Here is a 25,535-nt window from a genome sequence, read left to right on the forward strand (position 1 = left end):
GATGCCACTCAGGCTTTTTGTTCTTTTCAACTGATACCCCCAGTCTCTCTGAGGAGCTCCCCATCCAGGGCCAATTGCTTTATTCAAGACCACGGGCTGACTTCTTTAAAAATAGAATCTGTGGGGCCAGGTGGATTTGCTTAAAGAAAAAAAAATCTAGAGATATGCACAGAGAGAGATGCTCGGGAGGCTACTCAAGGAGTGTGTGCTTGCAAAGAGAATCCAGCAATGCAGTGCTCATCATTTAGTGCACAGCTCCATTTATTCAGGGCAGTGTTCTCCCTGTACCCAATCGACTCTTCTGCATTCAAATCTAGCATATGAACGGTGCATTAAACCACCAAATCCATTTCATGTGCATGTTCTTATTAGGGGGCTCACCACAGCCACTTAAGGGGTTAAAGAAAAAGTTCAAGGAGGATCATACTTTCAATGTCCTCCTCAGCTATACAGTAGGTTGTAGGCTAGCCTGGGCTGTGCAAGACCCTGCCTCAAAACAAAGAAATGACACTATAAAGGAAACAAACCCAAGGATCAAAGCCAGCCTGGGGTAAAAGAATAAAGTTTACTGGCTTGAAAAAGGTTCAGTGTAAGGTGACAGGAAGAAGTTCAGAGCGTTAAGCATTGCTAACTAACCCGATTCTGGTTTCTAAACTGGAGGTGGACTATCACTCAGGCCAAGCACAGGGAATTTCATGTTTTGTAGAAGAGATAAGATTAGAATAAAAGAGTGGAGGCAGATCAGGGAGCTGCTACATCCAGGCCTAGTAAATACCTACAAGGGATGTTTTTACAGATGTGTTTGCTTTTCTCTGCACTGAGGATGGAATCCAGTGTCTTCTACATGCTAGGTAAATGCTTGTTCTGTCCCCGAGCCACTCCCTGGAATGAAAAGATGTCTTGACAACAATAGCCACCATTTTTGCCAGTCCAGTTTTAACAGCATTGCTAAAGTTATTAGCAATCTCTTAAGTGAACGATCACCTCCATTCTCACATGGGGAAACTGGTCTCAGAGAATAAAACAAGCTAAGATGTATGGAATAGAAATTCAACCTTCAACATGCTGACTCCAAAATTGTATGCCTTAATAGTCTTGCTTCATGGTACCATGTACCTTTAAATCACTGGCTTTTTTTTTTTTGTTGTTGTTGTTGTTGTTTCTTTGTCTTGAATTGTTTCTTTAATCAACAACTGTTTGAGTATTTTATAGCAATAAAAATAATCAGATAAATCATTTTCTTTGAAAAAAACCACCAAAGGTTTGTACCCTGAGGCAAAGAGTGGGGCCAGTAATAGTAAAGAATGGGCAGCTGCCAGCCATTTCCATTACAACCCTAGAACCACAGCGACAGACATCATACCAACCAGGTAGGATCTAATGGCATGCCCATTGCTAGCCATTCTTAAGAAAATGGCTTCCTTAAAATACCTCTCTCTGTGCCTGCACTCTAAGCCCAAAGACTCCATTTTCTTTGAGGCTCAGGGACTGACTACCAGAAGGAACCCTGCTGAGTCAAAGTAATTAGAAAAGTATTTCAGAGGCGTTACTATTTGGGAAGGTCAGAAGTATTCTAATAGGGTGATAGGGTATCAATAAAGGAGACTGACTATCTGCCTTATCAGGCAAGCTAAGAAGACTTATCCAGCACTCAAGATTGAATCAGTTCTCTACCTAATTTACAGGCTCTCTGAGGGGTAAATTTTAATTTGTGTATTAGCTACCAGAATCTATATGGTCTCAGATATGCTGAGTCCAGTCATGATACTGATATCACTAAAACCATTCTTTTTTTTTTTTTTTTGGTTCTTTTTTTTTTTTTTTTTTCAGAGCTGGGGACCGAACCCAGGGCCTTGCGCTTCCTAGGTAAGCGCTCTACCACTGAGCTAAATCCCCAGCCCCTCACTAAAACCATTCTAAGAATTCTTCTTTGGAAAGCCCATCTAAAGCCAGGGTTCGAAAATGCTAACAGCTCAATTATTTCATCTTCTCGCATTAAGTGGACCCCAAAAGGTATAAGTCTGTTTGGTCAGCAATCTCACTCAATAGTTTGGTTTCCCAAAACTCATAAGCATTTAAAAAACAAAACAAAACAAATCAAAACAAAACCCAGTTTACCTTTCTAAAAGAAGATGGCCTATAAACGTTGTCCTTGTTACTGTCATTTACATGGTCCTCTCTACTACGCTATAAATGGTACGGGTGGTGCCAACAGCTGTGCCTACAGTCCAGAGGACACCTTTGAACTAGTGAGCAGACATCAGCACCCCATCTTTCAAGTAAGTTGTCAGAATTTGGTATTAAATGCCCCACTGCAGCATAGAGTTTATGTTTGAATGAATATTCATCATTCTAAAAACTGTACTTTCCTCAAAATACCTCCCTTACCTGAGTCATGTTTCCTAACCTCTCAGGTTCTTATTACTAGAACCCTCAGCATGCACCAGTGACAATCAAACGCCTCACATTCAACAATCTTCACACTGCAGGGACTATTCATAACCCCGTAGGTCTTTTTCAAAAGATGATGTAAAAATACTATTGACAGGATGGGGAGCATCAGTGAAATCAGTCTATAACCTACAAAGTTCCTACTTTGCCTTTTGAAAGGGCATAGACACTTGACAGATAGGGAAGTGCACATATGTCACTTTAATAATTTCTTTAACGATAGTCATTTCCCTTCATGGCTCCACTGCTTCACCTTTCCAGGTGTGGTGATGGGGAGAGAGAAGACTCTTTGGAATCTCGGTGAAGAAGAAGTGATATGCTGGCATTGTGTATTACTAGGGCAAGCATACTCTGCTTAAAATAATAAGTCATCCAACCATCAACAGGTAGTCTACAGGCACAGCCATCCCCTGCATGAGGATGCCTCCTGCTAACATTTAAGACATGACAAGCAACCAAATGCAGCCCATTCTAAATGAGGCACACCGTAGTAAGCCATCAGTCAACAGGATGAACCAATTTTTTCTCATTTAATTTTGAAGGTAAAGCTACTGTATGTGGCACCATAAAATAATTTTAAGGGATAAATGTTACTATATTGTCATGGAGTGGGTTCTGATAAATAGCTGTCAAAAGGACTATTTTTGAAATAAATCTATGATGAAAAATATAGCAATCTAATCCCCTAGATGGATCATTACACATGGGTACATTCCAAGCATATCTGTCTTGTTCTACCATGACTTTTTTAAAATCCTTAGCAGTCATCAATAATATTTCATGCCATAACGAATTAAGTAATTTTCTGTGTAGTACATTCGTCTTTCAAGCTTTCTCACAAACAGCATTGACTTAGGTCTCTTGGATAAAGTCAAACATGTAAACTGCTACACCAGCAAACAGCTGGGTACATCCATGCTTTCATTCTAGGATATATATAGTAGTTTATCAAGTTGGAATGAATGGAGTGTCTGCTTCCTGGAAAACTGATGAATGAAATCCAAGAATGTTCAAGAGAGACTAAGAATCGTTGACAGAGATGGCAATAAATCAAATAAAAAAAAACCATGTTTGCTCTCCTACCCCCTATCCATCCATTCATAAACAGAAGAACAAGAAGAAAATGATGAAGTATAAATGAGAAGACAGAACTGAAGAATTAAAAGGTAAACTTCCATTTCTAAGTCTCAAAGTATGTTGGCCTACTGTAAGTATCAGCTACAGTGTGCTCTTCGATTTCTCTTAGGCTACTAGTGGGGGAGCTCTCAACCAAACGGCTTTAAGACCCAACTCAGCCCATCGAATACCATTTCCATTTTCTCTCATCTTCCCTTCCTCTTGGCTCTATATTTTGCCCTATGGATTTGCTTACTTATTGTCTTTTTTTTGGGGGGGGGTACATGAAATGAAACTCAGGTTCTCACACATGCTAGGCAATTGCTTCCTCTTCCAGCTATTTACACCCCAGGGTTCCCACACTGCCGCTGCATTGGCAGTCCTATATTTAAAACAGCATGCACACTGCTTTGGGGTTTTTGGACAAAAGCCACACTATAAACCTAAAAATAAGCCCAAACATCAAAAAATAAACAGTCTATTTTAAAATAGGAGCGTGGGAGCTATGTATAGTATCTGCTCCCTTCTATTGGCTTGTTCTCATGCAGCTGGAATGAGGTGTGTGTGTGTGTGTGTGTGTGTGTGTGTGTGTGTGTGTGAGAGAGAGAGAGAGAGAGAGAGAGAGAAAGTAATTGTGTTTGTGTGTGTGTGTGTGTGTGTGTGTGTGTGTGAGAGAGAGAGAGAGAGAGAGAGAGAGAGAGAGAGAGAGAGAGAATATATGCACATAATATGGCATGAGGTCTTTCCTGAACTCCTTTGAGCACTGCTTGCTGTATAAACCAATGAGAGACTGGATAGTTGACAGTGCTAGAAGTCTATTCCCCCACAAAAGTTCTCAAAAGAGACCATTCTTAAAATAACAGTAGTATTAAAAACAGGTTCAAGTATTCTACACAGCCTTTCTTAGATCATGGAAGAAAATAAGCTATTTTATTAACTGAGTTTTGAAAAGTATTTTGCAGTATTTGTCAGGAACTGGGTGGTAAAGTTTCTCCCAGTCATTCCTACTTGCTGATATGCCACAGTTTAGCCCTGTAATCTAGCAGAGAAGAAAATAAAAGGTCAGGGTTCTGGAGATGGCTCAGGAGGTAAGTGTTCTTGCTCTGCAAGCAGAAAAAAAAATCAGAATTTGAATCCAACACCCATGTAAAAGGCCAAGCCTGGCTGTATACACCTGTAACCTCCAGCATTGGAAACCAGAGACAAATGGATCATAGGAGCACACTGGCCTGCCAGCCTGAGTGAATGTTGAATTCCTGATTTAGCACAATCCCTGTCTTAAGGCAATAGGGCAGAAAACAATAGAGGAACACACCCAACCTCGACTGGTCTCCTCACAGTTGTGCATGGTTCTGTTCAATTATATGTTCATGTGCATACAACGCACACACACACACACACACACACACACACACACACACACACACACACACTTCAAAATGTCTCCTTATTCCATTTTGAAATACCCATAAGGTTTTGAGACAAGAACACAAGTCTTGGAGAACTGAAGGAGTTGTTTTGCATATCCCCACTTCTGCCTTTCCAATTCTCAGAGAAATCTTGGCAAGGCTTTATAAACCTAAGAAGGTTTGGCTGATCACTGTAAATCAGAAAGAGAATTTACAGTGCACGTGTGTATATAATTTCTCAGTTGAAATGCAAAGATTGCAAAACATGGAGATGAGGCGCCTTCACTGTAATTAGCCCTCTGTAGATCTCAAGGAGTTTGTTCTGTAATGCACGATGCCCCAAGTGGGAGTCCAAGTCATTCCAGGCACAAGATGAATACAGATTTCCCATAAACAGAAGTAACAAATTGTTAGCCAGAAAATATAACAGCTTATTCCTGGAACTGACACCTAGTCTGAGGTCCATCCAGCCCAGCTATGTCACAAAGGAGCATCTAGGGTGGGATCCAAGTGAGCTAAGGCATCCTCCGTATGTTGAATTCAAGTTTGTCTCCACACTGTTGGGCATCCTTCATGTTTCTAGGATGAATGCTAACTATAAAAGAGGCAAAGTGACTTTACACCCAGGGCTGAGAAGAAATGACTCGGGAGAGCATGACTGCAAGAAAACATGGACATGACTTTGGGCAATGAGGTGGTTAACATTTCGGCTGTATGAGAGTGGGCATACAGGTGAGCTCAGAGACCTGCTTTTAGGAGTTGGTTCTCCACTTCCACTGTGGCCTCTCAAGTTGTAAGGCTTGAAGAGCAAGTGTCTGACCCACTGAGACACCTTGCTGGCCTCTGTTACAATACATTAAAGAGCCATGCAATTCAACAGTGAAACTGGACTCACATGGGACAGTCTCCAGAAGAAGAATGAAGATGTCAACCAAATACTCAGCCAGGTTGACTGGACAATTTGGCATTTTCCAGGCACACTCACTCACTAAGGCTCTTGCTTTTCATTTACAGATTTTTCAGGGACAGTGCCGTTGAGTTGAACCCTGGAGTTACCTATTGCTAATCCCAGGATTAATTTGGTGGGGTTGTTTATTTTTCTCTCAGTCGTAGTGACTCCCTAATTGGAATTCTGTCTCACAAAGGCAAAAGCTTGAAGAGCTCTGCTTTCTGCAGTTATGGGTGGCTCAACTGGACCAAGGTTGTTAATTTGAAGACTTCTCAGTTTAATCCTGAAATCGCATGCTATCTAAAGCTAAAATGGGGGAGGGGTGAAGAGCAAATGATAGGTGTAAGTAGGCCTTGCTGAGAATGGATCTGGGAAAACATTCCTTCTGTTGATTGCATTCAGGAGATTGAAAACAGGAATTGAAATTGCCCTTATTTACAGAGAAAATGGCTCCCTTAATTCTTTACAAGGGGAGAGGTGGCTATGCCTGGACAGTAGGAACACTGACTACTCAGGATTTCCGGCATCTATATTTTCCTTTTGATCAAGTATCTCCAATAATCAAGTCTCATTCTGTCAGGAGTTTTGATTTTCATGAATTTTCTTGTCTAAAAGTAAAATCTTTTCCAAGGAATATAAACCGAATCTATAGAGATAACAGGGATACTACTGAAGACGAAATTAAATAAGAAACTCCATAAAAGATATTTTCAGTGCAGATGAGACATGAGTGTAGAGCTAATCTTTACAAATGACATAAATAGAGGGCACACATGTCTTCGGGCTAAAGAACTTTATGTCATTAAGTGTACATTGCTGAGGAATTTTTTAAAAATTGAATTCAGCACTATTCCCTAGTCTCATCTTCACATTAGGTCACTAAGACAAGTACAGGTTAATTATCACCCGAGGTTACTAAGCAAAGAGGAGTTGCTTCCTGGTTTATATTAGCCTTATTTCATCTGCAAATGTGTTATTTCTTCCCTTCCTTCTTTTTTTTATCTTTTGTTCCTAGTAGTCTGACACAAAAGCTGTGACAAAAAAATACTTCAGACATAAAAATAAGAATTTAGAGTAACTTTTCTCCATATCACAGTGTTTATTTTATTCTAGTACATTAAGGCATTAAGAAAAAGAAAACTCAATAAAAATTTCAACTAACAGGAGCTTGGTATTTTAACTCACTGGTAAAATGTTTGATTAATATACATGAGGATCTGGTTCCTATCCCCTGAACCGCAATTGTTTTTGGTTGACAGAGTTCTTAAAGTGGGCAGGTGGGGTGGCCTTTAATGTCAGCATTTAGAGGGAGGGGGCAGGATGATTTTTGTGAATTCTTGTTCCGTCTGATCTACTTAATGACTGCCAGGTAATCAGCACTACACCATGAAACCCTGTCTCAAAAACATACTAACCCCACAAAAGTGTGCTTGACTAGTTTTCACACTCAATCTACCACTCCAAAGAAAAATAAGATAAAATCAACAGAGATGCTAGTGAAACATGTACATGTTACTGACCTAAAGCTTAAAATGAAAACCACAGAAATTTCTTTTTATTTTCTTGATTCGAAAACAGCATCTTCCATAAGTGCCTATCATCTATGAAAGTAGTTAATATGAGCAGAACACAATAAAATATTCTGCTTTTTCAAACACCTTGGCCTGGAAAAGTACGATTTTGAAAAAGATCCAGCTAGAACTTCTGATTATTTCCTTGAAGCATTAGAAGACATATCTGGTGCAGTTATATGCACCTTAAAATTATAATAATGAAGAAAGCAATACTGGGGCGTGATATAGAGGAGGTGCTCACACACTGGAGAAAAATGAATGAATTAGCACATTACTAAATATATTGCAAATTGAAATATTTGTTTTAATATGGGCCATTGTTATTAGCATATATGTCACTTCAATATTCAGGAATTCATTTTCTTTCTTTTTTATGTTATCATAGCAGTGGAACAAGTCACTAGGGTGTATGCTCATCAAATTTATATAAGAGCTGTATTTGGCTTGTGGGAGTTTTCTAAGTACTGTATTTTCTCTGTGTGTTAAAGTATAAGCTTTTTATAAAGCCCATGCCAACTGTCTTTTTTTTCCTGATAATTAAAAAGAATTGTCACAACAGTTAAGTACATTTTTATGATTATGCTTAATACTCTTGACCATTCGGGACGACAAATAAACATTTTTTCTCCAGTGTGAGGATGCTACATGGAGGCCATTAATCCTTCCAGCTTCATTCATATTTTCTCCAAGGGAGTCTATCACCATACAAGTTCAGTCCATCATCCAGGGAGGCATGCAATCTCATTCTTACGTCTCATGTCAGAAACATTACTTAGATGAGGAGCAAGCTGTTTGGGGACATGCATTTTATCTTGAATTGTAAAGAAAAGAGAGGAGAAAGGAAGGAAAAAGGAGACAAGACATGAACGGAGCTTGCGGTAAATGCCAGTCTTCTAGGAGTTTTACACGCCTCACTTTACTTAAGGGTCAAAGTAACCTTGTAAAATATCTTCTCTTACAGAAAAGGACCTGGAGACTTTCTGTGTTAAGTCACTGTGCCAAGGTAACACATAGAACTAAGATGTAAACCCAAGTTCCTTTGATGCCAGGCTATTCCTCTGTCTGTTATGCTATATTGTGAATACATTCTATTCACCAATCTATGTCTTAAGAGTCAGAGTCCCCTGGAACGTAAGCTCTTCAAAGGAGATAACATGCAATTGTCTTCTACCTGTATCCCTAGCATCTAGCTCTGTACTTAACATGCAGTGTCTCTGTAACTCAGGCACGTGTGGAGCTTTCTGTCTCAGATTCTACAGTATCTAGGATCATAGGCTTGTTGCACCAGATCAGATTAATATGTAATGTATTAATATCCATCCATCCATCCATCCATTCATCCATCCACCTACCTACCTACCTACCTACCTACCTACCTACCTACCTACCTACCTATAAAATTTAAAGAATAGGAGGTTGGAGAGATGACTCACTGGTTAAAAGAACTTGCTGTTCTTTCAGAGGACCAACATGGCAGTTCACAATTGTCTATAATGACACTTCCTAATGCAGTTCTTCATGTGACCCTCAACCACAAAATTATTTCGTTGTTACTTCATAAATGTAACTTTCCTACTGTTATGAATCAATGCGAAGTATCTGATATGCAGAAATGTCTGATATGCAGAAATATCTGATATGTGGCCCCCAAAGAGGTCACAGCTCACAGTGGGTTGAAAACTGCTGGTGTAGGAAGATTAAGTTGCCATTCATAAGTTAAGCAACTAGTCAGTGAAATGACTCAGAATCCCATTTCAAGTCCCTTCTCTACTCTTCTCTTTGCTATGCTTACAAAACTTGCATATCTTTAAAAGCAAGCTGTGGGCCCCTAAGCATTCTACCATGTAGACTTCACTCGATTCCAAGCTAGTACTCTATGCATGGCACAATGGCGATGAGGGACCATTAACCTGCTAGAATAAAACTCCATAAGGATAGGGCTGCTGGTCTGCTTTGCTCAGTTCTAGATGTCTGGCACTTAACAAGGTGTTCAATATTTGCTGGATAAATGAATATATTCCTGGGGTTTTGGGGTCAGTGATGAGTTCTTTATAAACATTGATATGACAGTTACTATAGATTATGCTAAAAGTCCTCAAATGAGCAAACATTTCAGCAAATGGTACTCCTATTTCCCCTCCTATTCTTCTTTTCTTCATCTTCACTATTCATTTCATAGACTTGTTGCAAAGAGAGTTAATATATACAAATTCCTTAGCATGGCGCTTAATGCACAGTTAATTCCCAATAATTGAGAGCAGTCAGCATGAATATGATTGTTTCCTATAGAAGGAATAATGGTCCACCTAGTGATGATGAAAGTAACCACAGACAAAAAAAATCATCATATGCTTTATATTTTGTCAAATATCCCTGGATATGTAGCTCTGCATGGGTGTCGAGACTAGCAAAGTCTCTGAGAGCTACAAGTTATATATAACATTTGAACCATCGTAAATAAATGCTTTAACAGGTATGTTTTGTGGAGAATTTTTTCCTATGAAGTTCATGAAGGAAGGGAATTTAATCTACCTTCAGATATGATTAGTTGTCAAATGTTGCCACATATAACTAACTTTCACAAAAGATTACCTCTCCACAAGCTCTTGTCCGTTCCAGCACAGGGTGTCGTTTTCGGCCACGGGGCTATGGCTGCAGATGTAGCCTGGCAAAGCACTATAGAAGCTGATGAAAGACTTCAACTTCTGAATCAGTTCCCTGAAAGGAAAAACAAAACATCTGTGCATCAGAGGCAAGTGAGCACAGTATGAGAAAAGTTTAATTTCCTTATCAGCGTGACAGAAAAGCTCTGCCAGGCTGATTAGAGCAATAAATGATTTTTAAAGACATTCTTAGCTACAAGGCCACAATTTAGCTGTTTTAAAAAAAATCAATAAAATGATAGGAGGGGTGTGGGAAGGTTGCCTTCCACAGAAGATGCTATTCCTATCAGGAGGATGATTTAATTCCAACATCCATTTTCTCACACATACAGCAGCTTCCTTTTTTTTTTCATTCAGAATGCTGTTACCTACATTCTCAAAGGTGCTGATTACAAGGCACACCAGAGCACTACATATCTTTTGGTTTCTGAGCGTAATTGAGTACATTGATTGTAATTTACAATGCTATTACCCTAGAGATGGCCCCTTTCCATAGAGGCTCTGGCTAATGGCTGCAGATCCAAATTGTAGGGTGCTCAGAATACTATAAGCTCTATGAAATTCTCCTGATTATATAGTCAGAGAAACTCCCATCGGCTAAGAGGAGGAAGGTTGCTTTGTTCCTTTGTCTGTACATTGTTTTTCCTGGGAGGCAGAGCAAAGGGGAAAGGGCTGCAGTAATATATATTATTATTTATTTGCTTTCATTTCTATGCTGTTTATGATAATAAAAGTGAGCCCAAGAGAGCACACATAATATGCAAAAGTATAGAAACATAGACATAAATTATAGCAAGACTATTATCTTGTTTCAGTTTTACATGTATATACAATATAAGCTATCAGACTGTATGCATGAATATGCTTATAAAACATATTTAGGGATTTCTATAATAGATGTACAGTCAGTCATAAGCAAAAATTTTAAAAAGTCAAAGCAATGGTCCGTGATAGACAGCAACAATGCTCTTTCTGTCCAAGTCCGGTCAGGGAATTTTCTGGCAGAGGAGCAATTATTCAACAGTCTCTACAGGCTAAGAATGGACTGTCCTGATGTGCAGGCCTTGAGAGGATCCGCAGGTGTGACTTCTGTGTGAAGGGTAGCGGAAGTCTTGAGCCCAGCCGTGTTCTCAGATCCAGCTGAAACTGGAAGACTTGTGGAAATGATCTTGCTATTTTGTATTTACCATAAAACAACTATTTTATCTAGTGTGTGTGTGTGTGTGTGTGTGTGTGTGTGTGTGTGTGTGTGTGTGTGTGTGTGTGGCAGGAAGAGATAGTTCTCCACACATATCTGCAAATGCTTAGGTCACAGGAAAGCCAGCGTGATAGAACAGCCAGAAGAGGTTATTGGGACATACAGAATGACTGATACTCCAATCTTTGCTTCTTGCTGTGCATACGCTCACCTCCCAGCCTATGCCCGATATCTGAGCACCATCAATCTCCAAAAAGAAGAGGCTCAATACAGAGCTCTGAAAGGAAAAGTCAACATTACAGTTTCTCAAGAGGAGAAAGATGGGCTCAATTAATGGCTAATAGGAGAGATGCTCTGTTTTACAAGGTAATAATCCAGTTCCCAAGAGTGGAAGCTCAAAGACTAAAGGCTGAGGCTGAGAAATTCCCCTACTTCCCGAGGAAAGGGAGAGTGGGCATTAGTCTAGGGGAAATGATGGCCTTGTTTTTAATGAAAGAGTTTCCTTCAGGCATCTTCCTACCTCTACACACACTCTTATGAACATGGAAGAGTGCAATAAAAATGGAACCCATGCCAAGGCCTTCCAATTTGATATCCTTAGAAGTTGAAAACAAAGGGAACCTGAATTTTCCCCTGCCTTTCAACCCCTGAAGCTTTCTTAGCTGCTCATAAAGATAACTGACAAGTGGAGGAAGATCCAGATAAGGTTCTAGCTAATGTCTGAGGGACAAAGAAAGTCCTGCAATAAACCCAAGATATGTAAATACATATGTAAAACCTAAGATGGTTTCTAAGGAAACTGAAAAGGATGTGGATAATATGATATAACACAGTGGAGGCAGGCATCATATTCTGGAACTAAGGGAGAGGTATTGAAGCTTGAAGTAACTCAGAGAAACAAAAGTCATCTTGCTTCATATACCAGCAGCCATTACCTCCTTCAACTAGGATGAACATGAGAGTGGGCTTTTAAAACTCCCTTTGAGGGCTGGAGAGATGGCTCAGCGGTTAAGAGCACTGACTGCTCTTTCCAAGGTCCCGAGTTCAATTCCCAGCAACCACATGGTGGCTCACAACCATCTGTGACGGGATCCGATGCCCTCTTCTGGTGTGTCTGAAGACAGCTACAATGTACCTAATATATAATAAATAAATTAAAAAAAAATAAAAAAAACTCCCTTTGAAATTAGTCACTGTCAATTTGGAACACCATTTCACTCAGCGACCATGTTATTATTGTGACTGGGTTCTCAGTCCCTTCAAATGAGTAGTAGCTCAGAGCTCAGGTTTTGGCGTCTCACCCAGCTGAGTATTAAGTGCTAGCTTGCTTTCACTTATGCATATTCTAAACTTGCCTGAGCTTTGATTTGCTTTGTCACAAAATGAAGGTAAGGATAGCTTCTATGTTGCAAGGCTGCTATAATGATTCAGTGGACAATGTATGTGAGTTGATTACCTTGTTAACTCCCACCACCACAGTACCTACACAACTAATCAGTCATCTTCATAATGTAAGCCATGGCTCATCCTCCAATTATCATGAATCTAAAGGACAATATGTATTTCATGTGAAATAGTATATTCTACATAAATTTGTGTAATTTTTAAAATTCAACTTTTGTGCAGCACGATGAAGACCGCACATCTTTTGCAGTGGATATTCATCAGTACAAGCAAGTTCTATCTAGAATGAGAAGAATTTTGGGGTAAGCCCTGGAAGTTGAATCTAGGGCCTGGCAAGTATTTTACCACAGAGCTACATCCCCCACTCTCTTTTGGTTTTTTGAGACAGAGTCTCACTAAATTCTTTAAACAGGCCTTAAACTACTAATACCCCTGCCTTAGCTTAGCTTCCTTAGTAGCTGAGGTTACAGGCAAAGATTCAACCCTAGTTCTGTCTATGTCTTCCTTCACCTTTTGAAATAAAGTTTTTTGACTTTATTATAAGAAGCTTGTGTTCACCTTGAATAATTTAGAACATAAAAGAAGGTAGAAAGGGGGTTGGGGATTTAGCTCAGTGGTAGAGCGCTTGCCTAGCAAGTGCAAGGCCCTGGGTTCGGTTCCCAGCTCCGAAAAAAAAAGAAGGAAAAAAAAAAAGAAGGTAGAAGGGGGAAAAAATCACGGACCCTCTAGCCAGAGATATTATGTTGATATATGTATAAACTGCCTTTTGTTCTTGGTAGGTTCATTACTAGGTTTTGTTTTTCCTCTGGTTCTCATGGTATACTATCTTCAATTGATTCTGAATAGAATCAAGACACATTTGTTTAGAGAGAAATCTCAGAATACTGAAACAGAGGCTAGAGATGTGGCTCAGTGGCAGAGCACCTACCTAGAATGTGCAAGACTCTAAACCCTGAGTTTTTAACCCAATGCCACAAATCAGGTGCTCTTAAATCATCTCTAGCTTGGTGAGACAAAATGCTATCTGTCCTTCAGGGAATTAAGACTGGGTCTCTAGGACAAATAGTACACTGACCAATCCCTCAGAGCAACAAAGGACACTGTTAAGAGTAGCAGCTCATTACTTTGGCTTTTGTCTTTTGTATCACCATGGTTTCCAAGAAGCACTTTGACCTTGAAAATAGACACAGTCATACTACTTTTGAAAAAAGATTCTGTAAACTGCGGAGGAGTCAAAGAGCTTGCAAAGAACAGTGACAACAGGTAATAATGTCCTCTGACACTGTGGCAGCAGAGTGTGGCAGGAATCATTTACCTCCTATTGAGTTTGCTGTTTCTCATTTCTCCTCCTTGTCTTCTGTCATCTTTTCTCAAACTTGCTCTAGTATGAGAGCTAAGATTATTTTGTTTTTATGTGTTCTTAAATGAAGCTTTATAGTATCTTCATGCATATCATTTTAAAAGACAATGTTGACTATTTTTATTTTTTTAAAGAAAAATACTTAAAACTAGGTGGCAGGTTAATATTCTCAGATTTTTGTCTTTGTGTTGGTACTCCATGACACAGGACAAAAGAATCTACTTATGAACTAAAGCAGCCTCTTTGACTAAGATTGGAGAAATAATTTGACTCGAAGGGAATGTTCTTTGATTCTAATCTATGAATATGACATGCCATTGACATAGAAAGGGTAGTTTGTGGCTCTCCCTTATGACAACCCCAACATTTGCTTATGACAGTCGGCTTGGGAAAGGGTCTCTTCATAGAAGTTTTCATTTAGTGTGGGAAATGTAGAACTAAAGGATGGGATTCCTTTGCAGACCTAAGTCATTGGTAAGCATTGGAGGTCAGTGCATGTGATTTTTCCCAAAGGGATATCTATCATTCCAGAAAGGGCATCCCCAATTTCAGATGTGGAGGCAAGGGCTACCTTCACTTTCTCACACTCATCTCCCGGGGCAGGCATCAAAGCAGTACTAATTGGAAGCCACTGCAAGTTAAACAGAGCTTTTCATTCCCAACTGCAGATCTTGAACTTCCCCTTCTCAGTAAGGTTTCTTTTTCTTTCTTTATTATTTTAAAAAAGATTTATTTTATTTATATGAGTACACTATAGCTGTCTCCATGCACACCAGAAGAGGGCATCAGATCCCATTACAAATGGTTGTAAGATACCATGTGGTTGAACTCGGGACCTCTGGAAGAGGAGTCAGAACTCTTAACCACTGAGCCATCTTTTCAGCCCAGTTCCTTTTTTCTTAATGTAAAAATGACTAATATGATGTCATTGTTTTGTTTTGAATTTGAAAAGACAGAAAAACACAAAACCCAACCTAAGTCAAATTTGAGATCATACTTAATTCTAATGGGAAACCTTTCCACTTTAACCTCAAACTACATCTTTCTGTTGCTACAGATAGTACCATCATTCCTCTCGTCCCATTCACTACCTGAAACACCCTTTCTGTTCTTTATCAGTTGAATTCCTGCTTATCTCTTAGGCTACATTTAAAAGCTACCTGATCCAAGTAGCCATTTTTGATTCTTTTAGAAAGGCTGCTAAATGTTCCTTCTATGCTACTGTTACTATGATACTGTTACTGTCTATGCTACTGTTACTGTCTCGTAGATAGCTCTGTCTTGTGACTTGAATTCAATATAAGATATTATTCATTTGTATGTCTGCGTCTTGACTGAACTGCGTAGGGGTCCTTTACTCATCATAACTTAAGTCTTACACTATGCTGAGCACAAAGATACTGTTGAAAACGTTTTATTATAAAGTCTTGTGTAGGGTAGGATAAGTCTACCAGACCAGAAACTCATTTACTGACACATTCAATATATATTCTATTGCTTCCAACAGAGGTTGGAAGATATCCCTGAACTTAAAAGGCTGCCTAGCAAAACTTAGAGTAGTGGTCTGAGAGGAGGCAGGAATTAGTCTTAGGTTTGGATCATGGAAAGATCACCTTCTACTTTTTTTTCCCTGTGGAGCTTACTAGTGGTACCTAATCCATTGCTCTTTCACACTAAGTCAGATGGGATCGACAGGAATCAGGAGGCTCCAATATTTAGAGGGAATTCCACAAGGGTGGAGGGACTACTTTATCACAGGTTGGCAGCTGGGCCAGAAGCCTGGTGTATAGGTGCTGGGTGGACTATTCAACTCCCAATTCTGGATTGGAAAAGTAAAAGATATTGCTAATGTGTTATACCAAACAATAGCTGGGCTATACAAAGGACCAAGTATGAAATGTAAAAAGTAAAGTGGTGGAGGAATTAAGAAGAGCAAAGAGGAAGAGACTGAAAACCCAAAGGTACTGAAAATATCAGTGGCGGAAAGGGCTGTGATGAGCGAATTGCTTCTGTTTTGATGCATTATGAGTGCATGGTATTCTGCCTTCCATGTTCTAAATTTCACAACAGATATTTTCAACATGTATTCCTTAAAGAAAACTTAAATCCTATACACAGACCACCAGTTTAGTATAAAATTGCCTTTAAACAGAGCTAAGCTATTTCTAAGAATAGTTGTGTGCTACAAAGTACCCAGTTGGGGGCAGACAAAACAAACAGATGATTTCTGAATACTTCCAAAGGAATCTTGTGTTTCTTTGTGTACTGTCACTTTAATAAAGCAAAGGTCTTTTCGATTTATAGTCAGACCCAGACAGCTTGCTTGCAATCTCCACATATTGAGTAATACTACAATAGCATTCCCATCCAATTGTTATGTTTGTAACCCCTGATAGATCTTGGGCATGAGTGTTGATGCTAATAGATGCACACATCCATTTTTCTCAAGGGTATAAAATGCTGAACAGATCATAGTAAGAAATGTATACAGGTACTAACATTCTTCCAAAAGAAACCCTTCCAATAACATTCACTCCAAAGAATCCTGACAGTAATTCAAATCTGTGGCTTTTTCATTTTCCCTTACTATCATTTCATCTATTTGGAAGTTAAATATCATATCTAGGTGTCCAGGGGTGGGGGGAACTTCCTTTATCAATTTCTTCTTTCCCTAGAAGATTAGCATCCAGATCAACAGTTCTCTCAAAGTAAAGTGAATGGGAACAGGTGACACAAAGCCCAACATATATGGAAGCCATGTAGTAGGGGCTTTCATAAACCTCCCATTTTAAAAGGTATTTGGATTGACAAGTTAATTTAATTAAAAATTAACCTGTAATTGATAAATAAAAATTGTACATAGGTGCTCGCTTCGGCAGCACATATACTAAAATTGGAACGATACAGAGAAGATTAGCATGGCCCCTGCGCAAGGATGACACGCAAATTCGTGAAGCGTTCCATATTTTTAAGCCCTGGGTCCTGCTAAGACTGAACCCCCAGTGAACTAGACTATGGGGGGAGGGCGGCAATGGGGGGAGGGTTGGGAGGGGAACACCCATAAGGAAGGGGAGGGGGGTGGGGGATGTTTGCCCGGAAACCGGGAAAGGGAATAACACTTGAAATGTATATAAGAAATACTCAAGTTAATAAAAAAAAAAACTATAAATAAAAAAAATTGTACATAGAAACAGAATAATTTCAAGATAGAGCTGGTTTGCTAAATCTATTTTAAGAATGCTCTACATGTGATTGTTATAAATTACTAAACCATTTCTTCCATGAAGCCTTTCCAGATGAGCCCCTCACCGGACGGAGAGTCTGTCTTTCTGTAGACTCCCTGCATGCTCTGGAAATTCTTTTGCTTGTATCTGTATCGATCTTTCCATTAGACTGACCTAGAGAGTATATCTTTGTGTTTTCACTGCCCTGCATACATTGTAGCACTACTGGGTATTTGATGAGTTACTGTCCCACTAATGACGGACATATGCATATGTAATTAATACATAAGTATGTCAAAGATGGGGAAGATTCTACTAGTTAAAAACCCATGTACTGCACAGACTGAAGTGAATTCCTCTTGTGGTTCAGACCAAGAATGAAGACAAAGGAACACAATGAATGGTGACAATATGAAGCTACAATCCCTAGAGGGCTGGGCTTGGTGGGGTAGGCTTCTAATCCCATTATGTAGTGTGCAGGAACAGGCAGATCTCTGTGCATTTAAGGCCAGCCCGGTCTACATAATGAGTTGCAGGATAGCCAGGGATATATAGAGAGAGACTGTCTCAAAACACCTAAACCAAAACATTAAATAAACAAACAACAGCCAACATCCAAAATGTTACTTATTTGAAACATTAATTTTCTACCTGTAGGCCAATCAGTCAAAACTCCCTAAAAATTCAACAAGAACAACAAAAGACTAATGCCTAACTAACTATTCTTGAGTTGGTGCAGGGTTGGTTACAAGGATAATTCTTTGGGTAGCACAGTTTTCTTAAGTGTTGTGCTGGGCTTCTCATGTGATTTCTACCTTTTAATTACAGCCCAGAAGCTAGAATAGAGTTGGAGGGAACCTGAGGAAGGATGGGGATGGATGGGAAGAAAGGGTATGAGAACTTGCATTTTGGCTCCTGACTGATGCTTTAAGAACTATGAAAGACACATTCAGTTTTGTGTAAAATGTGTCATGTGAGTATGTTGAGAGTGTCTTGCTACCATTTCTCTGGTGAACTTACTAGTAATAATGAGAATAACCATGAGATAGATCATTGAACTATAAGATCTTGTAAGCAGAAAATTTTTTAAATAAATAAGGGGTCCTGATTAGGGAAGTTCATTTCTGCCCTGTGTTGTCCAACTACACATTTATACCTGGAAAGCTTACACTTAAATGTGCCTTAGTTACCAGTAACAATTTTTCTTCAATAAAGACAAATTATGGATCTTAGTTAAGAACCATACTCAGAAGAACTAAATAACATGTATGTAAGAAACTTTCCTCCAATGATTTTTGGCCTGAAAATCCAATGGCCAATTGTATGCTGAAGTGGAGGGGAAAAATTCTCTCACCTTCTTCGGCTGGATAAGGTTTCTTCATGTTCGACACGGGCGACTTTTAATACCTTCTTGTCAATAAACAGATCTTCAGGATAATAAGCAGATCTATATTGGCGTTGCTGGGAGTGGGCGCACAACTTGCCAATCTGAAAACAGAGAGAGAGAGAGAGAGATGTAATATAACAGTGTACAATGGTTCCATGGATATGATGGCAGAAACAGATTGGGAAATGCACTGCAATTTCCTCCCTCAATTTCCTTTCAGAGAGAGCAGAGTCATTAATAGAGTCAAGTCGTGAAATAAGGTTTTAAGGCAAAGAACCAGAAGTAGAAGGGAAAGCACTCAATGTATGAGGAGTAGTGGACCCATTCTGAATGCAGGCTTCACAGATGCTTAAGAAGAAAGGGAAAACACAGGCCTCATTCTGCTGATATCTTTCGATGGCACTTGTTGTTTGTATGCATGTAGAAGTTCACAAAAGGCAATTTAGAAAATTGAGACAATCTGAAATGGAAGATGGAAGGGTTCGCGGGGTGGCACTGAGTGACCTCTTGATAGAAGAGCAGCCTTCCGGGCACAAAGTGTGCCCAGTTCTTAAAGTGTATCTTACTCGACTCGAGTTGAAGTGTTTTGAAAACTGTCAGTATACATGCTCATCTGGATTTCCTCCAAAGGCCTGAGGGACAGAAGCAGCACCTCAGCCAACCTATAGGCCGTGTCATCAGCTGTGAGTCGTGTGTCAACTCAATAGCTGCAGGGTTAAAAGAGCACAGGCAGATTCCTCCTTCCTTTCTACCACTTCCCGCTCAGCCATTGAAAAATATTTATTGGCTACCCTTTTCACACCTATAAGGCAAGGCGTTTTTTTTTTAATTTTTTAAGATTTTTTTTTATTTATCATTATATATGAGTACACTGTAGCTGTCTTCAGACACACCAGAAGAGGGCATCGGATCTCTTTACAGATGGTTGTGAGCCACCATGTGGTTGCCGGGATTTGAACTCAGGACCTCTGGAAGAGCAGTCGACGCTCTTAACCACTGAGCCATCTCTCCAGTCCATGGCAAGGCGTTTTAAAATAAGATACCAGCTTCCTCACTTGCTTAGCTCCATCCTAATGTACTTCTGTGACTAAATTATTTGCAGACTAATGCCTAAAACAACTTCTACATAAATGTGCACATAAATAAGAATGGATATTAACTTTATTAAATTGCTCCCTGCGCCAGACACTATGTTAAATATTATCACCTCTTCTTTATAGATGCAGAAAGTGAGGCTCAAGGAGGTTAAGAGCCCTGCTTAAAGCAAACAGGCGGCAGATCCATTGACTACCTTTGAACCAATTAGCCTGATCTTAACAAAATACTGCTTCCTTAGAACATAATGCCTGTTATTTATTTGCTTCCATTTTACTTTGGAAGGAATGATTACCAACCTTCAATGACACATCACCCACTAACATTGCTCAGGTGAATGCATAGGCTGTAAAGTTCAGGGAAACTATTGGAAGCATCTTGTGAAGAGAGTATGTGTGTCCCTTCTGTGCCTTCACACGGTTTCAAGTTGACTTTATATTCTTCTAGGTAAAATAAGTGAAGAGAAGGAATTTTCTATTCCTAGATTACACCCCAAATGCCAGTCTGTCACTAAACCATTGACTTTGTGTAGTCATTTGGTTTCTGGATATTTCAAAATGGCCCAATAGCACTTACTGGATTATCTATGCGTACCAAGAGGCATACATGCCATTTAGTTTGGACAGCTTTGGCAGGCTTCCCACACAGATTCTTGAGTTAGAAACATATTAAATGAGCAGCATAATTACTTCCATTTATGTTCAAACTGGCTATCCTCAATCATTTATTCTAACATGGGAAAAGAAAAGAATATCCTGGAAAATACTCCATCTGACTTAGGAAAGCAAGATATTGACCTCTTTGCATGCATCTATGCCATGCTATTTGACTTGGGCTAATTCTAACTCCATGTTTAGAATCTGTAGTCCCTGAATCCATGCTACCTGGGGCAGTCTGAAGGGGGGTTTTAGGCTAGGAGCTGCCCAATTGTACTTAGGACTCAAGTTCTATTCCTTTTCAAAGCATATACTGCAGACAAAAACAACTGGCAGACTGCACATTATAACTTTATGGCCATAGGCAAATATGTGGTTATTACCATTTTTAAACTGCAGGTAAATTTCAGATAATAAACCCTTATTTTTGTTCTTTAAATGTCTATATATGGGCTGGAGAGATGGCTCAGCGGTTAAGAGCACCCGACTGCTCTTCCAGAGGTCATGAGTTCAATTCCCAGCAACCACATGGTGGCTCACAACCATCTGTAAAGAGATCTGATGCCCTCTTCTGGTGTATCTGAAGACAGCTACAGTGTACTTATATATAATAAATAAATAAATCTTTAAAAAAAAGGTCTATATATTATGATATGAGCATAGATCAATGTGAGCGTCTGTTTTACCAGATTCAAGTGCACAGGCCACGTTCTCTTTAAGTATATGTGTCCCACATACGGCACCCAAATGAAAATCTATTACATTACACTTTCTACTTGAAAAACATAGCTGTAAGATGATCCTCCCCAAGGAAAATTTATCCTTGTATCATCGAATACTTATTTCACCAGAATATAATGTATAAGTATTTGTTCCCAACCGTGACTCTTGCCTACTAGCAAGTGGAGCAGATGAAACAAAAGTAGGAAGTTTAAGCACAATGAACAAAGTATCCAGTCAGTAGTCTGATCTTTCTTCCGCAGTTCCCAATGTGGCATTGTCAACCAGATTTCTCAAGGCATTGTGGGAAATAAAAGGTGAAGCCATGCTAACACCTTCAGCTCCTATTTAAGATGTACCATACCTTATCAGGCAGGCTGTATTTTCTTCCAGCAATCTACCATGAAGTCAATTCTTCTCTTGCACGAAAATTTTCCAGAGATGTCCCACTCTCCCACTTAATGTCCCCTAAACTCATCTTTCACCTCCACACTCAAATTTGGAAGCAAGTATCTTGAGCTTATTGAGAGAATGGACACTAACAGAAATCAAAGATTGCAGAAGTCCATTCCCACGGAAGATGGCCTTTCAGCTTCTTACTCTTCAGCTGCACTCACAACAGAAGGCAGGCTCTCAAGTGATGTTCTAGAAATCAATAGCCTGCCTAGGAGTTTGAAACTCTTAAATAAGAAATGCAATCCAATTTCCATCCCCTGAGTAATGTACCTGGTGCCACTTTTACATTTGGCTACTTAGGATACATTTATTGGATAGGTGGGTATCATTACCAAAAGTCTAAGAATTTAAGGTTTTTTTTTTTTTCTGAACCATGATTCCTAATGGTGCCTTTATTTCTGTGCCAGAGCCTACAGCAGGAAAAGTGGTAACGCTCTCAAGTGTTACAAGGCTTGACAACTAAGCAGGTATTCCCTATGACTGCATCCCAGGCAGCAACTCATTCTGGTCATCTTAGTGCCATTCCTCTCCAAGAGTGGCTAGATGTATTTTCTCCATGCATGGGTATACATGAGTGATACCTTTAGGACAGATGTTCGGCAAAGCACGGTAGGTTTTATGATCTGTTTCGCCAGAAAGGCACCAGGAGAAGTGTGAGCAACTTTTCTGTTTTTGTTATTTTCTTACGTGATGAGTCTGATCATTACAAATGGATGTTTTTAATGACTTGCCATTGTGTTATGTGTGTGTGCGCACACGTGCACAAGCCCATGGGTGCTGGTAATCATGGAGGACAGAAGAGGGTGTTTGATCCCCTGAGGCTGGAGTTTCAGGAGGTTGTGGAGCACCCAGTGTAGATGTTTCGAACAGAAAGCTCAGTGTGTGCTCTCAATTGCTGCTGAGTTATCTCTCTAGCACCTTATCATCATGCAAAGATTTAAATCCACGCAAAATATTTGGCTTGGTGTAATTTTATACTTGCCCCATTTAATTGACATGTTAAGAAATGTAAATATTCCCTTGGTTAAAAAAATCTACGAAATATTCATTCTTATGTGCTGCTGCTCTCTCCTCATTGGCTGGGAGCTCTGGGAAGAGCCTCAGGCTTAGTATTTTGTTCTGAGTGGCCAAGCAGAGGAAGACAGCAAATACTGTAACCTTCCCAACAATACTTAAACTTCACATTTGAACTCTAGCCCAGTGTTTCACATATGACCATGCATCTGCCTCCATTCTCTCTGGCAAGTTCTATTAACAACCCTCTGAGGTGTTCAAAGCACATACCGCCAATCCCGTTTGTCTGTCTGTTTTGAAGATAAGGAAAGACGTCTATACATGTTGAAAGCCTACAGCAAAGTCACAGCGCTAGCAATGGGCAGAGCTGGGATTTTGATGCTAGTTTTTCCTACTTCATGGACTGCTCCATGCACTAAGGTCTCATCAACAACATAGTTTGAGGGGTGTCCCTGTAGTGGGTTTGGTCAAGATCTGACATTTTGTGAAAACATTATCCATTTGAGAAGAGTGCCAATTTAAAAACAGGAAAAAGCACACTGCAATGGAAGGGTACGGTTATTTAAGTCAAACAGGAAAAGGGCATCCAATTTTAATCTAGCTCTCAGGCAGGGTTTCTAACAGTAGCTAAGAGTGGGATGATTTAAAACCTCTTTGGCTCGCTAGGTAAGAGTCAATTAGGAGCCATACTAAAGCATCAGGTGTCAAGTCCCATTGAAGAGGCAGCTCCCAAGAAGGCTCCATTTGCTGGCTCCTCTCTTTAAGAAATCAGATTCTTGAGTCAGCCAAAAAAAAAATCTTTCGTAAATTCCTATCATTTAACTCATTCTAGTCTAATATCTGGCCTAAGTGTATCCTCTAGATTTATCCCAAATGGAGATTCCCAGTTCACCCTATGATAACAAAATGTCAGCAGACTCGAGCTTAACTGTGATAATCTAAAGTACAAAATAGGGGTTAAGGATGCTGTTATGACATGAATATATATTTCTCTGGCTCGCCCTTCTCTTTGTTGAAGCCAGATATACATGAATATTTATTTGTGTAAGGAAGTTGTGCCCATGTGACATGGCACATGTGTGGAGGTTTGTGAACAACTTGTGAGCTATTCTCCCCTTTTTTCTAGTGGTTTCTTGAGATTCAACTCAGTTATGGGGACTGGTGAGGCAAGCACCTTTACCACTGAGCCATCGTGATGGCTCTGAATCCACTTGGTTTTGTTTTAATAGGTTGAATAAGGCCATTTTTTTTCTAAGTACAGTATCTCATTCTTCACTAACCCTAAGGAACCTTTAGATTTTTATTTCGTAAGAAATTAAGTGGAAGCTATTGAGGTGGCACAGTCATTAAAGTGTCAGTGGTGGCAAGAACAGGATCTGAGCATGGATACCCAGCATCCAAACGAAACCTTTGTGTACCTCCATTTCCCCACAGTTACAAGACATGTACTCAAGCATATACCTGAAGCCCACTGTCTAGTCAGCCTGACTGAACTGATGAAGCAGTACATTCATCAAGAGATCCTGTCTCAAAAATTAAACTGACAAGCTATTAAGGGAGACATCTGCTATCGACTTCTGCCCCACCATGGACAGGAAATATGCGATGAAAGATGTATATGTGTATGGGTTATCTAAATGTATGAATTCTAATTTAGATAATTATGTACAAAAGAAGAAAAGAAAGGATGTGAAAGAAGAGGGAAAAGACGAGGAAGGCACAAAAAAAGCAGAGATCAAAAAGTTTATGAGTGATTGAATAGTGCTAAAAGAGCCATGGACATACTGCACTGCCCTTGGAAACCTGACAGCTTGCAAGGAGATGAAGCTGTACTTCTAGACTCAGAAGTCAGAGCGACTCCTTTTTCAGGAGCTGTCCCTGAGGCCACCATGACTCTTTAGCCTCTGAAGGTACCTGCAGTTTTAGTGGCTTACACAATAGCTTTTCTGATGGTGCCCATTGGATAACTGGTCCCAAAGAATATTTTCTGAGAACTGTTGCTAAATATTTGTGAGAGCTTTAGTCTTTGCTTATGGCTGACTCATTAGAAGCCATAACTCAAAATGAATTTTTCTATAGGTTAATGCACATTAAATACGAACTGGGCTCTTATGAACTACTTCGAACAGATACTGCCCATGGAATTGGTTTGGAGGTATCTTGGACCAAGGATGAGAATTCTAAAAGTTCCCAGTTAAAACACAGAGCTTTCTTCTCATGAACTGTATACCATGTTGTTGTGCACTTTTGTTTAATTAAATCTTAAAAGATTCCAAACAAAATATATATTGAAATTATTAACTTTTTAATAGTAGTAACCATACCCATTTAACAATTCTGCAGGTATAATAAAAATGCTAATGTATGTTAATGTTTAGTCTGTGGTTAATGTTTTGTCTTGTTAATTTCCCCAGGGCTTTTATTACTGATTTAAATCTGCCACACTACTCAACTGATTGCACCGCTTCTGCAGACTGCATGGAAGAAGCTCAAATGAATCCTGATGAACAGAAATGAACAAACATTTGGCTAAGCAAACCATTCTTATTATATGTGTGTGATTGTTACATACGTTTTTGTACAGTGAGATGGGCATGACAGGCATTTTCCCATTCATTTTCTGTACAGAAATTATGCATATGAGCATTAAATTAATTTATAACCTTGTACTCGAGGAAGCACATCATTATTAATTAACTATTGATTGATCTGGATATAGAGTAGAAAGGATAATGAACAGACCCTGGTGACAATGTGTTTTTTTTCCCTACCCCATAGACATTTGACTGTGAGTCATTATTAATTGCCAGGCCATTAAAGTAAAAGCTCCCTAATAATTTGCAGTGTATTAGGAATCGA

At 39.5% G+C, this 25,535-nt stretch overlaps 1 protein-coding gene and 1 non-coding gene across 3 annotated transcripts in view; one reads left to right on the forward strand and one right to left on the reverse strand.

Annotated features, from left to right (window-relative positions):
* Positions 1-25,535, reverse strand: part of Gpc3 (glypican 3) — a 369,321-nt gene that overhangs the window by 105,647 nt on the left and 238,139 nt on the right. For both annotated transcript variants that reach the window (XM_087599167.1, NM_012774.2), the window contains 2 exon segments: positions 18,703-18,836; positions 10,092-10,217 (listed from right to left, as the gene is read on the reverse strand). In XM_087599167.1, coding sequence (XP_087455293.1) covers positions 10,092-10,217; positions 18,703-18,836 — 260 coding nt within the window.
* Positions 16,988-17,094, forward strand: LOC120099554 (U6 spliceosomal RNA). The gene has a single exon (XR_015647163.1). It is a non-coding gene; the product is annotated as a U6 spliceosomal RNA (small nuclear RNA).

This window comes from Rattus norvegicus, chromosome X, assembly GCF_021556685.1.
Source record: "Rattus norvegicus strain SHRSP/BbbUtx chromosome X, alternate assembly SHRSP_T2T, whole genome shotgun sequence".
Classification (NCBI taxonomy): Eukaryota; Metazoa; Chordata; class Mammalia; order Rodentia; family Muridae; genus Rattus; species Rattus norvegicus.